We start from the raw sequence: 19,919 nt of genomic DNA, 5'->3' as shown, positions 1-19,919 counted from the left end.
CATAGCAACTGTTATTATTGATGATACCGCATGGGTCAGATGACATTTTACAAGTTTGTTGTGTAACAATGAGGAACCAAATCAAAACCTTTGCTCTGCCTGCTGCTCCTTGGTGTCGCTCTTGCTTCTGCTCACTGCTGAATTTTCCTGCTACCTTATGGGGGCTAGAACCAAAGATCTGATGACCTTTTCTTTGCTTTGTGAATTTCTTAGAAGCCAATCTTGATTGTGTTGCGGTAGGTAGTAAAAAGTCTGGTCGTGATCGTGAAAGATGACGAATGACAAACGGCATGTTAACAAAGCCGCTAACGTTCACTTAATGTGTGCCATGAGATTTGTTGTTATGTAAAATATGTAATAAATAAATTCTCAAATAGTGGGCTGAGGCATTTGAAATTGGTGTCTTGCAATGGAAGCGATAGCTTCCACCTAATAGTTGCTTTTCTTGACCTGGGACTGCCTCTGTTTCAAACATTACTTAAGAATACAAAATGTACTGGAGCAAGAAAGGGTCAAAGCCTGAAACCATATATTTTTTATTTTTATTTTTTTTTAGCTTTCTCCCAACTGTTGCCCATCAGTTGAGCCTCGTGTCAGATGCCTCAGCTCCTTGGGTTATTTCACTGTGTATACACAGAAACTGGATTTATCTGCGAGTCTTTAATCACGAGGTTCCCTTGCTTACTCCCCAGCAATAAACGAATGGGTTGGGTCGGGGATGGCGGGTGGAGATGATGTTGCCTCTGGTCACAGATAGAGAGCGCCGTTGTGACAGCACCCATGCTGTCTTGCTGATTTAGTCAGAGGAGCTTCATGTGACTTGTCTTGGTAATCTCGGAGCATGTGAAACGCAAAGAGGCTGTCTGCCTGGAAATAGGCAATTCCCCCAACAAATTGTACCAGCAAGAAAATCCTGAGTATGCAAAATCACTTGACATGACTACGAAGCGAGCTGGAGAGTCAAGGCAAGCAACAGCTGAATGTTTGGACTTCAAGGGGTAGTAATTTTGTAGCGCAGTTATCAAGTTGAAGAGCTGGATTCTATTTTAGGATTGAATGAAAGTCGGTTGAGGGACAAAACCTGGAGGGGATCTGTCATGATTCTGCTGCCCTGTAAATCAGACGTCCATATTTAGTTGGAGCAAGGGGACGGCTTAGCTGTAATGTAAACAAAGCCTCAGAGTAGGAGGGAGGGGAGTACATCAACTCTATGTTGATGTACCCGTGCTCCTTCAGCAAGGGACGACAAAGAAACTTATCTCTTTTTGGATTCCATCTAAAAAGATTTTAAATGACCAGAGGTGTTGGCTCTACCAGAATTTGGACTGGCAAAATTCTGCTATGTGGTTATGTCACCACACATTCTGTTGAAGTAAACCATAGAGGAATTTGAGAATAGTGCCTCATACTATCACAGAGCAGGCAGTCTCATTAACCATGAGTGATTTTTGCTCAGAGAGTTCTGAAGAAGAGCAGGTTGAAGTTCAGGGACAAGGAAGAAGGCACAGGCTGCCGATGATTCAGCTCCTACCGAGGACAAAGACAGGATCACCTGGTGGATCTCCAAAGAACTCGCCTAGGGTCTCCCCACGTGGGTCTCCTCGAAATTCCCCCATGTTCTTCAGAAAGATGATGATGGCCAGGAGCATCAACCTCCAGAGGCGCCGCTTCACTTTGGCACACACGCCCAGGTAGAGTCTGTTTCTCAAAGGCTCCTGTGTCAAGGTTTTTGTATGGCTACAAAAAAATACTTGGCGATGAGTACTTTACAACTTAGTCCAAAATATAAACACTAGCCAGTTTTTGCGCTTTCAAGTCCATATTTGCAAATGTCCTGAACTAACAGTTCCCCTCAAAAATAATCGCACAATTGTGTTTTCACCTTCTGCTGATTGTTGCAAGGCTAGATTGTGTTGGTGTAACTAGTGGGAGTCCCTCTTCTCAGCTGCTCTTGTTCGTTTATTTTTGGCTCCCGGATTATCAAGTCCTGTGGTGTCATGGAATTCACACTTTGGTTTTGCTTTAACATTATGCACTGTCCAAGGATGGTGAAATTAGCCGAGTCTGCGGATTTGACGCTTTTTTGCGTATTTGTATCTGGATTTACTTCTTTGACATTTGACTTGATTGTACTGTATGTTTGCCGCAGCTGTCAGTTTTAGTGTTTAATTTCCTCAAGGTGTAAGTGTTTTTCCAAAGCTTTGTCCACTCGACTGGATCCACCTTAGTCAACATACGACATCCCCGCTTGTCGCCGGATCAGCTGAGTTTGTTGTTCCGCTTTGTTGGGCAAATACTTCAGACCGATAGCATCCACGTGGCTGGAAAACAAAACCTCCATTACTGATATTGTCTTTGTTTTCATTACAGGTAGAAAAAGTAAAGTATTTTCTCCAATAATAATTCCGCCACTGGTTTTTATATTATCTTATCTTGGTTGCTATTTGGTACGGACACCCCGAGAACACAGCTGCGTTGGCTGTCGGCAAACTCCCAAGCGTTCGTGCCTGTGAACTCAACTTTATATGAGCTCCTATTGAGGATTTGAATGCAGATCAAACATTTACGCAAGACTCGTGATCACTTGATGCCTAATCGAGAGTACTCAGTTGATGTTCAGTCACAAAGAAACACTGTTATGTATAGTATGGCGGGAAAACCTATGAAGGAAACAGTGCCCTCACACCAAAAGGTGCCGCCGTCCTCTTTGTCAATGATTACCCTTCTCCAACATGTACAGCAAAGCCAATCTGATTAAAAAAACAAACGTCTTCCTAGATTTTAGTGTCTGCAGAAAATTGAGATTAGACTCGGGTGGGGTTCATTGGAACAAAATTTCAAGGTTCACTCAGGAAAAGCTACGTCAAACTGTGGCGTTTTAATGTATCTGTTCTGCAAAGTAGTCATCTGCAAGGATATGTGGAGTGTCTTCTAATGTCACGGCTGAATTGAGGAAGAAAATTTATTGCCGGATGGCTCGCAAGGAGGATAAATTAAACAAAGAGAGGATCCAGCGGAAAATGAATGTCGCAGGGAGCACAATGTTAAAATGTGACCCCTACATTATTTTCACTCAATGTCCAAGTTGATTAAGAACCCTTTTTCCACTGGCTCTTGAGTTAGGGTAAAGAAGTCTGCTCATACATGGGCACAGTTCCAATGAAAATAAAATGTCTCATGTCTGCTTCGCGCAATGTCAAGTTGCATTATAAGACAAAACAAATGACTGATTTAGCAAAGTAAACACACAACACTCCTGACTTTGTTGACGATTATTGGAACCACCATCATCCTTTGTTTAATGTCTCATTTGGTTACCTCCTGGCCTTCCTTGATGTAAAATCATCTATGATGTCCTTGTTTGGTATTTGCTCCTCCTCAACTTGACACTCGTGGGGCTAAGGCCAGTAAAACTTTACTGGCCCATTGGAGCGTTCAAGTGAGGTTTTATTAACTTGTAGCTCTCGTTACACAATGAAAAACCACTTCACACATATTTTGTTTATTTTTTAGTTGTTGTTCTGGGGGTCACCCTTTGTGGCCACACATGGTGTACATGCCAGGAACCGCCACTGCACTGGTCGAAGTACTGTGGGAATGTGCGTTCAGAGTTATGTAATATTTGTGATTAGATTACGTATTGGAAGTGCTATAGCAACTCCCTCAGAAATCCAAATTCACACTGCGGTATGAGAAATTATTTATTTGTTGCCAGGCAAATGCCACTTAAGAGTGATACAAGACGATAGCAATTGATTATTTTTATATAATGCGACGATTGTGAAATTCTGCATGGTCCAAAAAAAAAAAAAACACAAATCCAATGGGGTTGGACTCAGTTGAAAATAGTTTGCTCGTGAAAGGCACAATGTTCCCTAGTTTCTGTATTTTGGCTCACATTATTTTATTTGACTCCAGCCAGCTTCACTTAAGTCCCGTGCTTCACTCTCCTACACAAAACATGTATTGTATGTTCATTTATTTGTTTGACCGAAGGCGGTAATACGCTAACCGGTCCGGGCATATGATCGCATGAGAGCAGAGTTCAATATTAAAGAGGAAAACGGAATCAACTTTGAAAAAAAAAAAAAAAAGTCCACACAGATGCAATATTGAAGTATTGATTAACCAGTGCACTGTTATTACCGCTGGCTTGGAGGCAGGTTGCTCACACGAAAAGGGAAAGCGTAGTTGAACGCACGCTCTTTTTGTTTTTGTTTTTTCAGAACCGTCTTACCGTAATTTTGCAGTACCACGCAAATTTCCGGCGATGCCTGTGCAATTCTCTGCCTTCTCTGTCCCGTGTCTCTCATTGGGACTTTCTCGCACTGCCTCTCTGGGATGATGTGCTGCACTCCACCCCTCCTCATCCACTGCAGCGTCTCTCTCTGTCTCTAATACTCGGGGGAGATAGTGTTGTTTGTTTGTTACAAGCCCAAGTTCAATCCCACCACTCTCAAGAGAGAACAGAAGAGGGAGCAGACGTCCTTCTGACAAGGACTACGTGGGACGGTCCTCTCCAGGGAGCATCCGATGGGAGTATAAATCCAGCTCTTTTTTTTTTTCCCCCCTCACTAAGGTTAATTCTAAGCAGCTTCTCGGTGAACACTTTTGATCAAATGATCACCTCTGTACTATGGTTATTGGAGAGCAGAACATGTTCTGGGACCTTTTATTAAGGAAATCCATTTTATTGCTTCTCTGTTGATTTGGATGATCTCAGTCTCGGAGTCTCAGAAGAACAGCAATCAGACCTAAATGAGATGAGTGATTTTCTAACAAAATCGTGTCAACTGAAGAATTAGTTGAGTCAACTCGAATACTGACGACTGACAGTTTCCTTGGTTACACACTTGGCTTGTTTCGACCTCCTGAACTTTTCTCTGAGATGAGACGCTAAAGCTCTGTGATGCGAGGGCTCTACCAGCCAACACTCTTTGCCTTTTTAGGCATGTGCTGAGCATGTCTGCTTCCGCCCTTTCCATACAAACAAGCGGACTTGAACATAATGCCGGACTCAGGAGCTGGATCATAAATTGAATTTCCACCTTGTTGCACTGTTGAGCCGTTGATTCTGCATGGAGATGGAAGCAAAGTGCTTCCAGCGAACCTAGGAAATACCAAGAGGGACTCAACAAGGCCTGACTTGATGTAGCAATCAGCTCACAAAATCCTGACGGACTTTACCAGTGGGCTTCGCGCTTTTGTTTTCCCTCCAAACTCGACAAATGGCAAAGTGAAAATTTTTTATCAACTTTTTCCCGCGTGGTATGGTTTCTCCCAGCACAGACTTCAAATCGCTGTTTTTCAACCTCGCAACAAGATGATGAACAAAGACTCTCGCTTCCAACGGAAGATGCATGGCGGCTTTTCAACCCGCAGACACTCATGCATTGGGTATGTATCCATATGTTGGTTGTCAGTTTTACCGATACGGTGATGCTTGTTGGGATATACTTATGTTGACAAAGATATTTTGCGTTGTATTATAGTTTCGGTATCCGGATCGTTTTTAATTCTCAGGGACTTGAGTGACTTTGACATTCCACCAATATCAAGTCTTGAACTATAGCAGACCTCTCATGCCATGTCTGCCAACAATTGGTCGGTACTTTGGGTATGCTGTTTGCCGTGGTGGCAACGAGGGCCGGGAAGGGGGGGTCAATGTGGATCAATGTCTTTGTCCATTGATGTTCCTCCTTCGGGTAATTGGACAAGAGCCAAGTTGTTGTGTCTGTTGGGCACAGTATGATCATTGTGTGGTCAAGGACAGTTTGGATCTCATTAGAGGACTAACCAAATATTACACTTGTTGAATCGATGATTCTGCGTTTTGGACATAGTTTTTTTTGTTAATATTTTTAATGTAAATCTAAAACTTCTGTAAATTCAAAGTATAAAATGATCAGTCTATGTGATTTCTACAAATCTCAACCTGTTGTTAGTCTAGGGAATGTCCAAAAATATAAGTATAGGAACACTTGGGATCAGACATTATGAAAGACGAGCTGCATTGCAAGTGTTCAACAAACCTTTCTGCACTCTGGGCATAAGACATGTGCTCGAGAGTGTCATAAAATCTCCTGAAGCCTGTTTGAATCATATGAGAAGATCAAAGCATGAGATTGGAAGCCACAGTCAGAAGTACAGAAGTGAGCAGAACAAACCGTTTATTCTCCTAGGTGATACAAAGTAAGAAGATTTGTTTGCTTACAAAAAAATGGATGGTTCTTTTGTGGTTACAGAATTCTGGATGAAACATAATAGTACCGTATTTTCCGGACTATAAGGCGCACCTAAAAACCTACAATTTTCTCAAAAGCCGACAGTGCGCCTTATAGTCCGGTGCGCCTTATATATGGACCAAATTCCTAAATTTAAACTGGCCTGAAGCATTATGTCATGAAATCAATCATAAGTAAATGAATCATGAATCAAAAAGACTATGGATCATTATTTTGTGATTTGTTGCGTCTGAAGTTGAAATAAAAAAGATAAAATGGAGAATGATTTGATTTGGATTAAAAATCTGACATGATGCATTAATGGTGCGCCTTATAGTCCGGTGCGCCTTATATAAGGACAAAGTTTTAAAATGGGCCATTCATTGAAGGTGCGCCAAGTTATAAGTCCGGTGCGCCTTATAGTCCGGAAAATACGGTACTTTATTTGTTTGTTTGTTTATTCGTCAGCCCTATTAGAAGCTGGTCTTCAGCTCCCTTCACAGATTTTCTATTGGCTTGAGGTCTGTAGACTAATTCATGACCAAGTCTTCAGTGGTTTTTAAGAGGAAAGCAGATTTTTATCCAATGTAGTGAAGTCGCTCTGTGTGGACAGTTTTCCGCTTTCATGCTTGACTATCGGGTTCCTTGGGCCACGTGCATATTTTTTCATCATCCAAACATGGCAGGTCAAGTTGAAGTCAAATAACTCATCTTTGGTTTCATTCTACCATAGCACTTTCTCCCAAGTCTTCACTGAGTCATTTACGTTTTGGCAAAGTTTGGACATTAAGATTACCGATTATCGTCATTTTGTGTGCCTTCCGATTTTGAATAACGATATCTGTAGTCTCCTTATGTTGATGGTTTTGTTAGCCATTCCAATCTTGTGCGGGTCCGTTTCATACACCCGAGTTAAGATCAGGATTGCACAGCTGTGTCCTTCATGCACACCAAGCTAGTCTGTGGGAGCTAAGATTTTTCAGGAATTTCATGGACAACTTGTATTTTGGATATTTTTATCCAGTCAACTATGTAGATTATTTAACTGGTGTCCCCTAAATTAGTTGTGGAAATTTATGTACTACATCACAAAGAAGTGTGTTGTGCGCCACATTACAACAGATGGCTTTATTCTGAAGTGTACCAAGAGTACCAGGACACTATTCAGTTCTGCTTTCTCTTTCTGTCTCTGTTGTGCCCCCGTCTCTCTCTTTCTGTCTCTCTCTCTCAATCCCCCCCCCCCCTTCACACACACACCAAACCTTCTTGCTGTGGTTTGAACGAGAGCTCCAAATCAGCGAGATAATTTAGACAGAGGTTAAATGCACAGACGACAGGGTGGAGAAAAGATGATTGAGAGGATGTGTATGCAGTTTTTATTTTTGCAGATGTTGGAATGTAAAATGAGGAGGGTGGTATAAGGGTCAAAGGGGGAAAAAAAGTTCATTTGTGAATTGGACAAAGAGAGGCCAGGGTCAGATATTATTTCAGATCCAAAGAATTTTGAGCAAAACAAACATGTCAAGTGGGGCCATGCAACTAAAGGGCGATAGTGTCAATGTCAGAGGTCTGCTGACACTACACCCCCTTACCCAAACGCACACACATATTTGTCAATATGGCCTGTGTGACTACTCTGTGCGTCACTGCTGTACTCTATAGTTTCAGCATGACTGATTTCCCCAATCGCCTCGAGAGCTTCATCGATCCCCGAGGGGAGCAGCAGCCCGTGACAACTCCAACATAGCCCCAAATCACCAGCAACACCTCTCCTGCGGGCGGGACATCTTGTTCATAAAACAGCTGCTACCTTTGTAGTATCTAATGATGGGAGGGGCAAGGGGGAGACAAACGTGTATTTCAGAAAGGAACATTTCATCTCAGTAGTCTCTGCTCTGATGCAACAGTGTCAGATGACTGTTGGATGTAGCCACTAGAGGGGGGAGCTGACTGTTATGCCTTGGGCTGATTTACAGCAACAATGATTTCTCTTACCTTTTTCTTACCCCCCCCATTCCAGATTTTATCATCATTCTTAAATAGAACAGGTTCTAAATCTCTACTAGGTAATATATGGGCTTTTTATGTTCTTGTTTAAATTTGTAACTGTTGTAATATTACATTTTCTGCATTGTAATACTCCAGTCATATATATTCGGAACTCTCTTATTGAGCTAATGTAAAAAATGACTATAGATGTGGCTTTATGCTGTGTCTTCTGCTTTTTAAAATATAAATACTAAAATTAATGTTGTTGCCATTTGACAGTCCATGCACCCATTTTCTGTGTACCACGAGGCCATCATCCAGAACCATACTAGCAGATGGCACACTAATGAATCATGAGATGACACAGATAGCCTTTTACTGTAGTGAATGACGTTTCACATAGTAGGGACAAATAGAAGAGCCCAATGCTGACACCTGCTGTGGCTGCTTTGTTTGCTTTGAGGAAGATGCACCCTTTCAAAGTTTGCTGCATTTTAATTATAATTTGGCAGAGTCTTACAAGGCAGTTTGAGTTCGTGCTTCTGAGCATCAATCGTATTACTTTGTGCCGTTTGAGTGGTTTTTGAATAGCTCAATTTGTTTGGATGCCTCAACAGTTCTAAATTGCGACCACTAGATGTCGTTATTCTGCAACATTGTAATTTCTACAGTTCAGTATTCCAAATATATGTGACAGGTGTTAACATACATAGCTGGGACAGTTAAATGTCTTTTCAATTCATTTGAATGGATATTTTGTTGGGGGGGGACGCTAAATTGATTTACAACCTTGACTTGGAATGAATTAAACTCGTAAGTCAAGGTAGCAATGTATTGGTTTTTTTTCTTTTTGCAGGAAAAGGCTTAGACAATTGAGGATAATTAGTTGTTGGTGGAGGCCTTTGCTGTGAAAAGTGCCAACAGTTTGCTTGCGTCATTTCCATTTAGCAATTGTGGTTTTGTTGCACAATTTAACAGAGCTTAGCAAACAGACATGATGACGTTTGACAGGCAGCAGCTTCGGCAGTGCTTTTTACACACTTGAAAAGAGCTCCCTTGTTATCCAGGAATGCCTGCCATGCCTATGTGTAGCCAACATATGATGTCATGAGGCCCCTTTTGTAATTAATAATGGACACGATGGCTTTGATAACCTCGCATTAGGGGCAACGGATGGTGCACCCTTCAGTGGTTGCCTCCCCTCATCTCAGCCTCCATTTCAAGTGTTTGACGAGATGATACTATGCAGAAGCAAACACGTCTGTCTTGCTTCAAATGTCCATTTTCTTCCACCCTGGTGACGCACGCAGCACATGAAAAATTGGGAAATCATCTGGTTAGTTGCTGGCTCGTATATGTGCCAACAATTGTCAAAGGCTTGTAAGAATGTTGACTGTTTTTTTTTTGGTAGTAACTTTACATAAAAACACTTGTACATTTAAAATAGTGTTTCACAACTACTTTTGGGCCAAGCCATGCATTTTACATTAGAAATCACAGGACACAACCTAACAACATAAATGTCATAAAAAAAAATGTATATATTTACTGTACTTGTACAGTGGTGCCTTGATATACAAACTCAATTTGTTCAAAACACTTAAGTTGTCAAATTGTGTTTTTGAAATATTAAATGTAATACTCTATAATATTGTACATTATAAAAATAAATAGTACCGTTATTTCCAGACCGCAAGACGCACCTGATTAAAAATGGCAACAGCTAAATTTAGCCATAATTTTTTTTTTTTTTACTCATGTTGGCAACTTTGCTTTTCCCAGCCTCCATGTCCATTTGTGTGAAAAGAAAGCTACAGTAGAGGAGGCAGCAGGGACTATCCATTCTTTAAATCTTCCCCCTTTCAATCCCTAAAATAGCAAATATTGCTCTCCTGGCAGCCCGATTCATTAAAACAGATGATTCTTTAAAACCTAATACTAATAAAACTAATAACTGTGGGAACATAGCCCGTCGGTTCTCGGCTCCTCATCTTCCTGGTCTTATGTCCAAATATTTCCTGTTTAAGTTTTCAGCAGGAGCGCATGGAAGGTCGACCAGCTACAGTTTCATATTTACTTTACATGTTTCTGGTCTTCAAAAATACATTGCCCCTGGCCATGGTTGACCTTATGTGCTCATGGATGTGAACATATTGTTTTTAATGTGTGTGTGTGTATGCCTGTCTGCTTTACCTAACATAGTCAAAGCATAATAGTGTCCAAAGGGAGATCCCCGTCCTGTGATTGTATCAGGATTCAATGTGTAGGCGAAAGAAAAGCAAGGAGTTAAAATGGCTCAAACATTTGGGGAAGGCTGAACCCATGCTGGCTAAGATCCCGCCCCCTTTCTTAACTCTGACCTCACTCTCAAACGTGTTCCTCTTGTGTGTGATACACATACACACTTGCTGGGTCACATGCCCACACACACATTTGCTCATTGACACACACACACACGTACACATTACTCACATGGACATTCTGCAGGGGCACTTGGACAAACAGACCCAAAAAAGACAAAGACATGAGCAGAGGGCTGGTGTGAGTGGTTGAAGTTGGTGGAGGGAGCAGGAAGGACTTGTTTTTGTTTGCTGTACGATTAAAAGGTGCAGTAGCCCAAATGGGAGCGGAGGAAGCGCAGAGTGAAACAGAAGAAGAGCAGGCGAGAGAGTAGTCACATCCGAAGGCAACAGAGGGGGGTTAGGGGGGGCGCCGCATTTAGACCTGAAGCTAAGATCCACGTTGGGGATCTGTTAAATGCAGCTGTACTGAGACGTCCTTTTGTCCTTACGACAAAAACAAGACGAGGAATTGAGGTGCTCGGGAATTCCAATCTCCTCACCTCATCCAAAGAGGGAATCCAACTCATTCACAAGAATACACTTAAGGATGGATTGCATCACCTCATCCAGTCTACCTCTGCCAGCTGACCACTGCTCCTAGAGCCGGCGTCCACCACTCACGCCGTGGGGCATGACAACTCCCGGGAGAGCCGGACGGTCCGACAGAGAGAGGCAGACCAGAAAGCGGGTCGCTGTTTCCAGGGATGAGAGTCCACCCGAGTTGAGGAGAAGCAAGCTGTCCAGAAGAGGCGGCCAACGACGGGTCAGCGAGAGGGATCATGAGTGTGCCGAGCAGCTGCGGGTTCTGTTTTTCCATGGAGCGGACGGTCACGGTGCGCGGTGGGAACAAATGGGGATCGCCCTGTGCTGTCAACAGGCCCATTGACATCATTCAGAAACGCAGGCGGTAATTAAGAGCCTTCTTATTTCTCTTAAATTCTGTTTTCATGTGTCTGAAACATGTCTCATGTTCCTTGTGTCAAATTTGATATCTAGCACATCTAAAAGTGATAATTCTCCCCACTTAGCCCTCACCACTAATAATTATTTTAATATGTCGGATAATTTGTAAGCAAATGTTACTTACACTGAACCTGCACATATTTGCCGTTCGGCATTCACCTAGTCACAGATTTTTGGGCACTTGACCTTTGTTCTTCGCTGAAAGACTGTCTTGCTTTGGTGCCATTTGGTGTGAGCCACAAAAAATAAATTGTAGGTAAGTTGAGGGAGCTTTGTTATGCAAAAGTAGTCTTTTGGCCGTATCTTGTGACATCTGTAGGCAATTAAAAGCCTCTTTAGATGGGCGTCAACTACACATGGATATTCACTTTTTTTTTTGAATGAGTTTATACGGTATATTTCCTAACTTGAATGCCCTTGCATGTGAGAAAGGAGAGCCACAGTCACTGATGCTTTTTCCGATGGTTATTGAACCGCAAAACACAACTTAGGCAAGACCTGCTGTTGGCCACAGCTCACGTTCAGACACTCACACGTTGTCTTATTGAACTCACACGTCACCCGATCAAGCCCCGCCACATCCCAACACACAGGCACCTGTACATTTTATGCTTATACTTTGTCTTCAATTACGTGTTTAAAAATTCTGCTTTTAATAATTTTAAATGTGTGTTTAGAGAGTCATAAAAATATATTTAAAAAAAAAAAACAACTTAATATTTACTACATTTAAGTGGTTTAAGAGCATGTTAGGAAAAAAAAACATACAAAGTGCTCTCATTCTTTTTGTCCTGTTTCCATTATGATATTCTGTGATGTGTCATGTACAAGGTGCACATGGAATACACGTGTAACGTTTGGGAGTATTTTACATTTATCATGTCTGAGTCAGTATCACAAAACCTTCCCAAAATTGTTTAGATTTTCCATTGAACTTCATATTTATTCCATCACACAGATGTTATGAATCCAATTTGGTCAAGCACGCACCGTTTTTTTTTTTAAATAGATTAATTGCATGCAGACAATGTAGCCTACATGCAAACAGCAAAATAAGAACTTCACTTAGCAACATTAGCTTGATAGCATTTATCAGTGATTCACTTACCAACCTGTCTGTGTACTGGTTAATGTATATTTCAAATTTCTTAAAGGCTTATTGTTTTGTTGTCGTGTGGACAAATTTTAAGACACCCTTTTGGACACTAACTAGAAATTTCACACATGAGCTTGCGAACAGCAGAGCCCAAACATTCTCTTTGCTTCATATGTCAAATCGTCTGGAGCTTGTATTGTTGAGCCATGATTTTGACCTTTGCAAGTGCATCCACTGATGGGGGGGAACGAGCGAATGCTGATGAGCAAAGGTCTCCGTCTCCATTATTCTCCCGAGGAATTGCATGGAGAAGTGACATGTGGGATAAACAGCCATGTCAAACCCCATGTTTAATTCACTCATTACACAACCAATAGTGATTGATGTCTAAACTGACCTTTTAGACACTGCATCTTTTTCATATAATAAATATGTCTTCTTTTAAAATGTAATACCCACCATTAGGGCCAAATATTCTTTACCTAAAAAAACGCTAAAATTCAGATGGACAAACTCTGACCTGAACTTAAGAAAACTAAAACAGGGAATATTGCGAGTCACTTGTAGCAATACCTGTTTTGATAAATTGACACAGCAAACAAAAGAAAATTATGCACACTAAATAGTTTCCCTCATTAACTTGAATAATCCTTTCACTAAACTGTAATTTACAACTCAGGGTAAAATCTGTATCACATAATCACTTTTTAGGTCAAATTTAAAAAGAAAACGTGAAAATATCTGTAAAAGCTGATGTGCTGGAAAAAAGAAAAAAAAGTAGACAGATTAGATTTTTGAAATCACCATCAGTACATTTTGGGACCGATTAGAATTTGCTGTTCACCAGTGTAATTTTTTTCATGATAAATTCTCATCCAGAAGCATACAGTGCTATTTTAAATGAATTGATTGATCCAGTTCCCATCAACAGTATCTGATATGAGCCAAGTTTCAAACAAAGTAGCGATGAAATGGCGCATCAAGACAGCCGGGAGCTGGATGGAAAAACCCCAGAGACTTTAGGAGGCATTCGGACTGAACCACACTGACAACAAACAATGTTGGAGGGAGCCAGTGTGATTTATGCAAGCAGAAAGTGAATATGAACTAAGAGCTCTGAAAAGATGGCAGATCTGGCACATCGCATGTGAATGAGGTAACCGAGGTTACGCGCTCGGAGTGTGTTTCACTGAAATTCAATCCTCCTCTGTCAGTTCATCAGAGAATCCGGACAAAGAGGAGAAAGATAAATCACCGTCTTGATTTATCAGACTCTCCCTAAAGTGCGAAAGTTGGATGTGATTTAATATGTCCGATGCCAAAGTGCTTAAAGGCGTCATTTACTTGCATGAACGCGTATCTACGAGGAAGAAATTGGGAAAAATCGCTGGCTCCGCTTTCCAGGTCCATGTGGCCAGGATGGCTCCATCAGGCGTTCCGCACCACATGAGTCTTTTTGTTTGTAGCAACGATGAAGTCATCGCATGCCTTCAGCTGACCATGGCATCAAAGCCAAAGTACATTTTGTCATCTTCTTGAATTATCGGTGCCTAATGGGAGATAGCCCAACAGGGAGCATGTCGAGTCGCCCATATATCTGCCTCATAGGTAGGGCGGGACACATGACTCATCCCAATGTTCTTGTCTTGTCTTTGTACTGATCAAACAATTTGCTCTTGTAAATAAACATTGAGTAGACTTTAATGGTCATACAATATGTTATGAACATTGCATACTGAATTTTCCTCACCACATTGTGATCAAGCAACTACGCAATATTAGAAATGTGAGCTTTTTAAAAAAAAAACATTATCACAGTTGTATGAATATTTTAAGATTACTATACACTCGAAAACATGTCAGGGGTGTCAAACTCCTTTTTTTCGCGGGCCGCATTGTAGTCATAGCTTCTTTCGGAGGGCCATTATGACTGTCAACCCAAATAAATGTATGAGCACCTCACATTATATACAGTAAAAGCTACAAAACAAACTGACAAATAACTCCTTTTCAAATCAGACGAGTAAAAACTGGTCAAATATAAAAAAAAAAAAAGATATTAAAAGTGAAGACAACTTGCAATTCTAGTAATGACACACGAATTTGATGCACAATTTGTCTTCGCGGGCCACATAAAAGGATGTAGCGGGCCGTATCTGGCCCCCGGGCCTTGAGTTTGACACCTGTAATGAAGATGATGATGTCATCTCATCTTAACATTTATTTATTCGGTGTAAAATCCGAATCTGTTTAGTTGTCGCAAAACCAATATTTTTGTCTCTAGACGTTGCTGGCATTGATAAATGAGCAAAGATTATTAGTGTAATTTCTCACACCACAATATGTCAGTTTTACTGAGCAAATGTTGAACTTTTCTCAACCTCATCTCATTTGTCCTGGTCTCACTTCCTCTCCTTACGTCTCACCTCAGCTCCAAACCTTCCAAGTCTTCTCCTCTCACTTGTCTCATTTTGTTCTCTGTGGTGCCAGACCATTCCACAGGACAGCAGTCTGCCTGTGCGTATTGGACGTCGAGGGTGATGACTCAGAAAAGACGTTTTTGAGCCATGATGATGTCATTTGGAACAGATTCGCTAGCAGAAACCAACCACCTGCACAATTGTATCTTTTTTAACATCTTTGAACAATCACCTTAATCTGTATCCCCGCCATTTAATATATTCTGTGGACATTGCCCATCTACATATAAATTTTGTGGAAACTAGTGGGTCATTTTTTTGTGTGATTCTGTCTGCTCTACAAAAAGCAAAACAGCAATGATCGGCCTTGGAAATACAATTTGAGTACTGGAATTGTACAGCGAGTTCAACATACTTTTTGCCAAGATAAAAAGCATGAACTTCTTTTGTCAAAAAATAATCAGATTGAAGATCAAACCTGCATATGGACTGGATAATATTCCACCCTCTAAATCCTTCAGCATGCTTATATAGTAAAGTGTATCAGAGGTCACGGCGCGCTCCATGTGCAGGAGGGCAGGCGTCAGAGCAGCATGGTGTTGTTTTCCCAAGGAAAGATCTGAGGCTGGCCTCTGACGTTGATTACAGCCGTCCGCATACAATAATAATTGTACATACACACACACACACCCGAGTGACTTGACGTGGTTTGGGGCGCCACTTTAATCACCGATCACACACACGCAAACACGCTTGCGGCATTTACAGATCAGCTGCTCATTTTATGTGTGCGTCACAATTTGATTACCTGTTGGCAAAACATTTTGACTTTTGAACTGAAGCTATTAGTTGCCTTTTGTTTCTTTTTCGATCATATGACTTACCTCAAATTGGTAAATTTGTTGAACACAGATTAAAAAAGTTCAATGCATTCTTTTTACGATCAGGGTACGTTTCAGACCCACTTAAAAATATGTAATATAGAAAGACTAAATAAGATATTTTAAATCATTTAATTTACCCCTGCTACATGTTTATAAAACATTTAACAAAGCAAAACATGGCTAAACATATTAAAACACAATTTTCTGTTTTCACTCTTGCTTTTCTTTTTCTTATAGAAGCCTGCAGGTTTCTTTTTTAACCTACTCTGACTGCGATTTCTAACTCTTCATAATTCCCTGCTACACTAAAGGCACAAAACTTTATTTCAGAATTACCTGCGTATTGTAAAAATATATTTTTTATTTTTTATAAATGCCTAAACGGGGGAGTGAACAATGAATCACAGTACAGCGGAGGAACACAGTACTGGTCTTATTCACACACGCATCAGCAGTGATCACAAGAAGGTCAGTGACGCTACCACCGGTTGACATTTTTTTCAACCTATAGTCGACACCCTCTTTCTGAACAATGAATATACAGTCGCAGTTGCATAAGGTGTGACTGTGCGCAGCCGTCATTTAAACATGAGTAGGTTGCTACCCTGCCTCTGATTTTGTAGCAGGGTGAAACCTCCCCTTTGGTTTCTGTTCTGTTTTATTTAACAAGGCGGATTAGTCAGTAAGGGAGAAAAGGGCAGATGAACACAAAGCCCCTTTGCTAAATGTTCTTTCGCAATCTGTTTGGCTGAATAATTATTGTTAGAATAAGCAATGCGTTAGCCACACCACAACTATAACAGACATGCAGTCAGAAAAAGACCAATGGGGCTTACCTGATTCAAAATCTTAATTGTCAATGCAAAAGTGTGTTGTTTTATACTATTTATAAAAAATAAAAAAATAAAAATAATAATTTAAAATATTCAATTAGAGTACTTGAGCAAACTCACACAGTCACAATGGGAAAACATACGAACTTTACACACGAAGGCCAGAGCTGAGATTCGAACACCGAACCTTAGACCTTGGCCAGACGGGCTAACCGCTTGAACTACATAAATCAGAATCAAAAAATACTTTTACATTTCAGTCAAGAAGCCGTTTGATGTATTCAAGTGTCAAGTTCTTCCACACAGTGAACAATTGTCAGAGCTGGGTGTCAGGAGCAAAAGGCCCCGGAAAAATGAATGAAGGTTCAGGTGACAGCTCGCCCCGCTTAAGCGACCTATCCCCTCACCCTCTCGCTTGGTCTCTCTTGTACTTTTAGCTCCCCCCCAGATGAGACTGGCATTGACGTGACAGGCGGTGACGCAGGCGGGGTGTCCAATATCAGGGCCGCTGACAGGGTGCCATCAATCTCATTTTTTACCAGTCAGCCTTTTATGTAACAAAATGGCCACAAAGTTGGTATTAGGTGCACACTAAAAAGTTAGTTTGTGAGGCTACTATTATGAACATGAATAAATTAGAACACCTACGTACGCAAATGGAGCAGACCTTCTCTCGAAACAACAGATGATGATTCGTCAACTCTCCCTGAACTTTCATAGGTTTTCTTCAGCTAGTCTGGCTCCCTCCCATATTCCCAAAACATGCGTTGATCGCATCACTGAAGCTTCAAAATGTTTCATAGAAACACCTTTTTTTTTTTTTTTTAATACGCTTTTTTCATTAGATTGTATACTTTATGACCTTTCTCTGCCTAGTATTTACATCTCAGTCCAATGTGACCTCTCTTGCAGTGTCCCATATGCCCAGTAGGGGGACCCTATCCTCATTGACAACTTTCAAGGCTACAGCAGCTACTTAAACTGAGAATCACTTCACAGAAAATACAACAAGCCTCACACCCAACAGGGTTATTTTTGAAGTAATTAAACATAGTTCTTTGCATTTTTAGCACTGTGCCTGAGAAAGTGAAGGAAAGGAGAGAAGAAGTGGGTGGGTGAGACCAGTGGGCGTTTGGAAAACACAAAAACAATGGAGTCACATTTGGGACACATTGTATCTATGGGAACTGCTTGTTCAGAAAACATAATGAATGTGCAATGATGTTTTGACCTTTTAGACACATGAAATCACCCAGTTAATGTGTTTGTTGTGTGTAAGTTTAAGCATGGTTTAGATGTCAACTCAGTAGCCTATGAACTGAGTGTTACTATCTTGACAAAATGTGTAACTGTAAACTTATTAATGTGACTCCCTGTATCGGATCTCACTGTGGTACTACGCTATTTAACACATTTTTTGTCATTTTGCCATAATCAATGGCCTAAAAACAAAGTGAAACAACATTCAGTTTTCATCATTTTGAAATCATCCTACCATACTGGCCCCTTATAGAAACGTTTTGTGTTTAGTCCAATGTTGTGCCAAGCCTTGGTCCCCTCGCCTTTGCTCAACTCAAATAAGCACGAGCAAAATAACTGGAAGCGAGGCAGTGAGGAAAAGTCGTGGGCGATGTTTTCATCTGCGGGCTAATTTTATCTCAGCTTGGGTTTCAAATAGAAACCCCATCATAAATATGCATGAATGGGTCGAGGGGGGGGGGGGCACTGTGGTGCAGCAGGAGAGCAGAGCAGATAGAGGAAAGGAGGGGGGTACTCTGTGTACTCTACCTGAAATTCTATTTTTAGCTCCAACGATTCCGCTCTCGGTCTATTCCCCCATGTGAGGAGATGCTAAATTTAGCTGCATGGAGACAGAAGCGTGATGAGAGGACAAAAATAGAAGCAAGTTTATGGTCAGCACGCAGGAACAGCGAGGGGTGTCGCATCATTTGTAAGGACAGAATGCGACAGATGGAGAAAAATAGGAAAGATGGAGAGTGACGAGTCAGAGATAATGCCTACAGATCACTATGCAGTGACTTTTGAGTTGAATTCCTACCGTGACCAAGCTAAAGTCAATTTACTGTACTAAATGAATGCAATTTTTAGATATGTGTGTGGGAGGGGGGATTTGGGTCAAGCAGGTGACTTTATTTTTTATATATACAATGTATGCAAAACATAATGATCATTTAAATAATAAAATTGCAATATTGAGGAAAAAGAATTGTTAAACACAGCACAGTATTGCCTCAAAACGAACTGTGCAATGCAGAAAAATAATCTGGTTTTCTAAAATGTAATTACTGTATGTTCTGTAGTATCCGTGTTCTGGTTGTGTGTCCCATGGGCAATGGGATCTATGTAATTAATCCTTCACAAACTTTTGGACATTTTGGTGTGAATGCACCTTGAAAACTCAGCAAAATCGACTTTACTTAGTCTTGCTCTCTCCTCTGCCCCCTCCCCACACTGTCCTCCCTCTGACTCCTCTGCTACATATATTGCAGTCAGTGTAGCTGAAGCTGTCACATGAATGGAGCAGCAAAGGCTGTTGTTATGTAATATCCAGTAACACACCAGCGTCTTGTCCTCATGCAGCACCCTCATTGGGTAGCAGAGCCAGAAAGGGAGGATGGGAAGAGAGGAAGATTTTTTTTTTGCATACTGCAGTTGCTACAGCTCTTCATTAAAATGCAATGATAGAAAATTTATCTTTATGGATACCGTAGGTTTCTACTTAAACTACCACAACACACATTTATGGTTGTAGATAACATGCATTTGAAATTTTATGTTTCATCTATGGCTTAGACACTCAGAAATAAACATAGGCATTCATATATAAGTATAAACAAAATGTTCAACCAATCCATAATAACATAATCAAATCAAAACCTGCTAGCTTAATGCTAACATGTAATGCAAAATGCCATTCTGTAGATCACAGGTGTCAAAGTCAAGGCCCGGGGGCCAGATACGGCCCACCACATCATTTTATGTGGCCCGCGAAAACAAATTGTGCATCGAATTCGTGTGTCATTACTAGAATTGCAAATTGTCTTCACTTTTAATATCTTTTTTTTTTTTTTGTAATATTTGACCAGTTTTTACTCGTCTGATTTGAAAACGAGTTATTTGTGAGTTTGTTTTGTAGCTTTTACTGTA

General features: G+C 40.9%; 1 protein-coding gene across 9 annotated transcripts in view; it reads left to right on the top strand.

The window, feature by feature from the left end:
• The window catches only part of pde4ca (phosphodiesterase 4C, cAMP-specific a), a 31,287-nt gene that overhangs the window by 3,359 nt on the left and 8,009 nt on the right, over positions 1–19,919 (top strand). Inside the window, exon 1 of one of the 9 annotated variants that reach the window (XM_037275351.1) lies at positions 1,231–1,691. The exons of 4 other annotated variants lie outside the window; for them this stretch is intronic. In XM_037275351.1, coding sequence (XP_037131246.1) covers positions 1,438–1,691 — 254 coding nt within the window. In that variant the 5' untranslated portion in view covers positions 1,231–1,437. Of the gene's footprint in view, positions 1–1,230; positions 1,692–5,295; positions 5,398–10,594; positions 11,463–19,919 lie in introns of those variants that run through there. 4 more of the 9 variants (XM_037275354.1, XM_037275357.1, XM_037275355.1 and 1 more) reach the window with 4 other exon arrangements.

This window comes from Syngnathus acus, chromosome 17 (genome assembly GCF_901709675.1).
Source record: "Syngnathus acus chromosome 17, fSynAcu1.2, whole genome shotgun sequence".
Lineage (NCBI taxonomy): Eukaryota > Metazoa > Chordata > Actinopteri > Syngnathiformes > Syngnathidae > Syngnathus > Syngnathus acus.
This window is presented reverse-complemented; position numbering and strand designations above follow the sequence as displayed.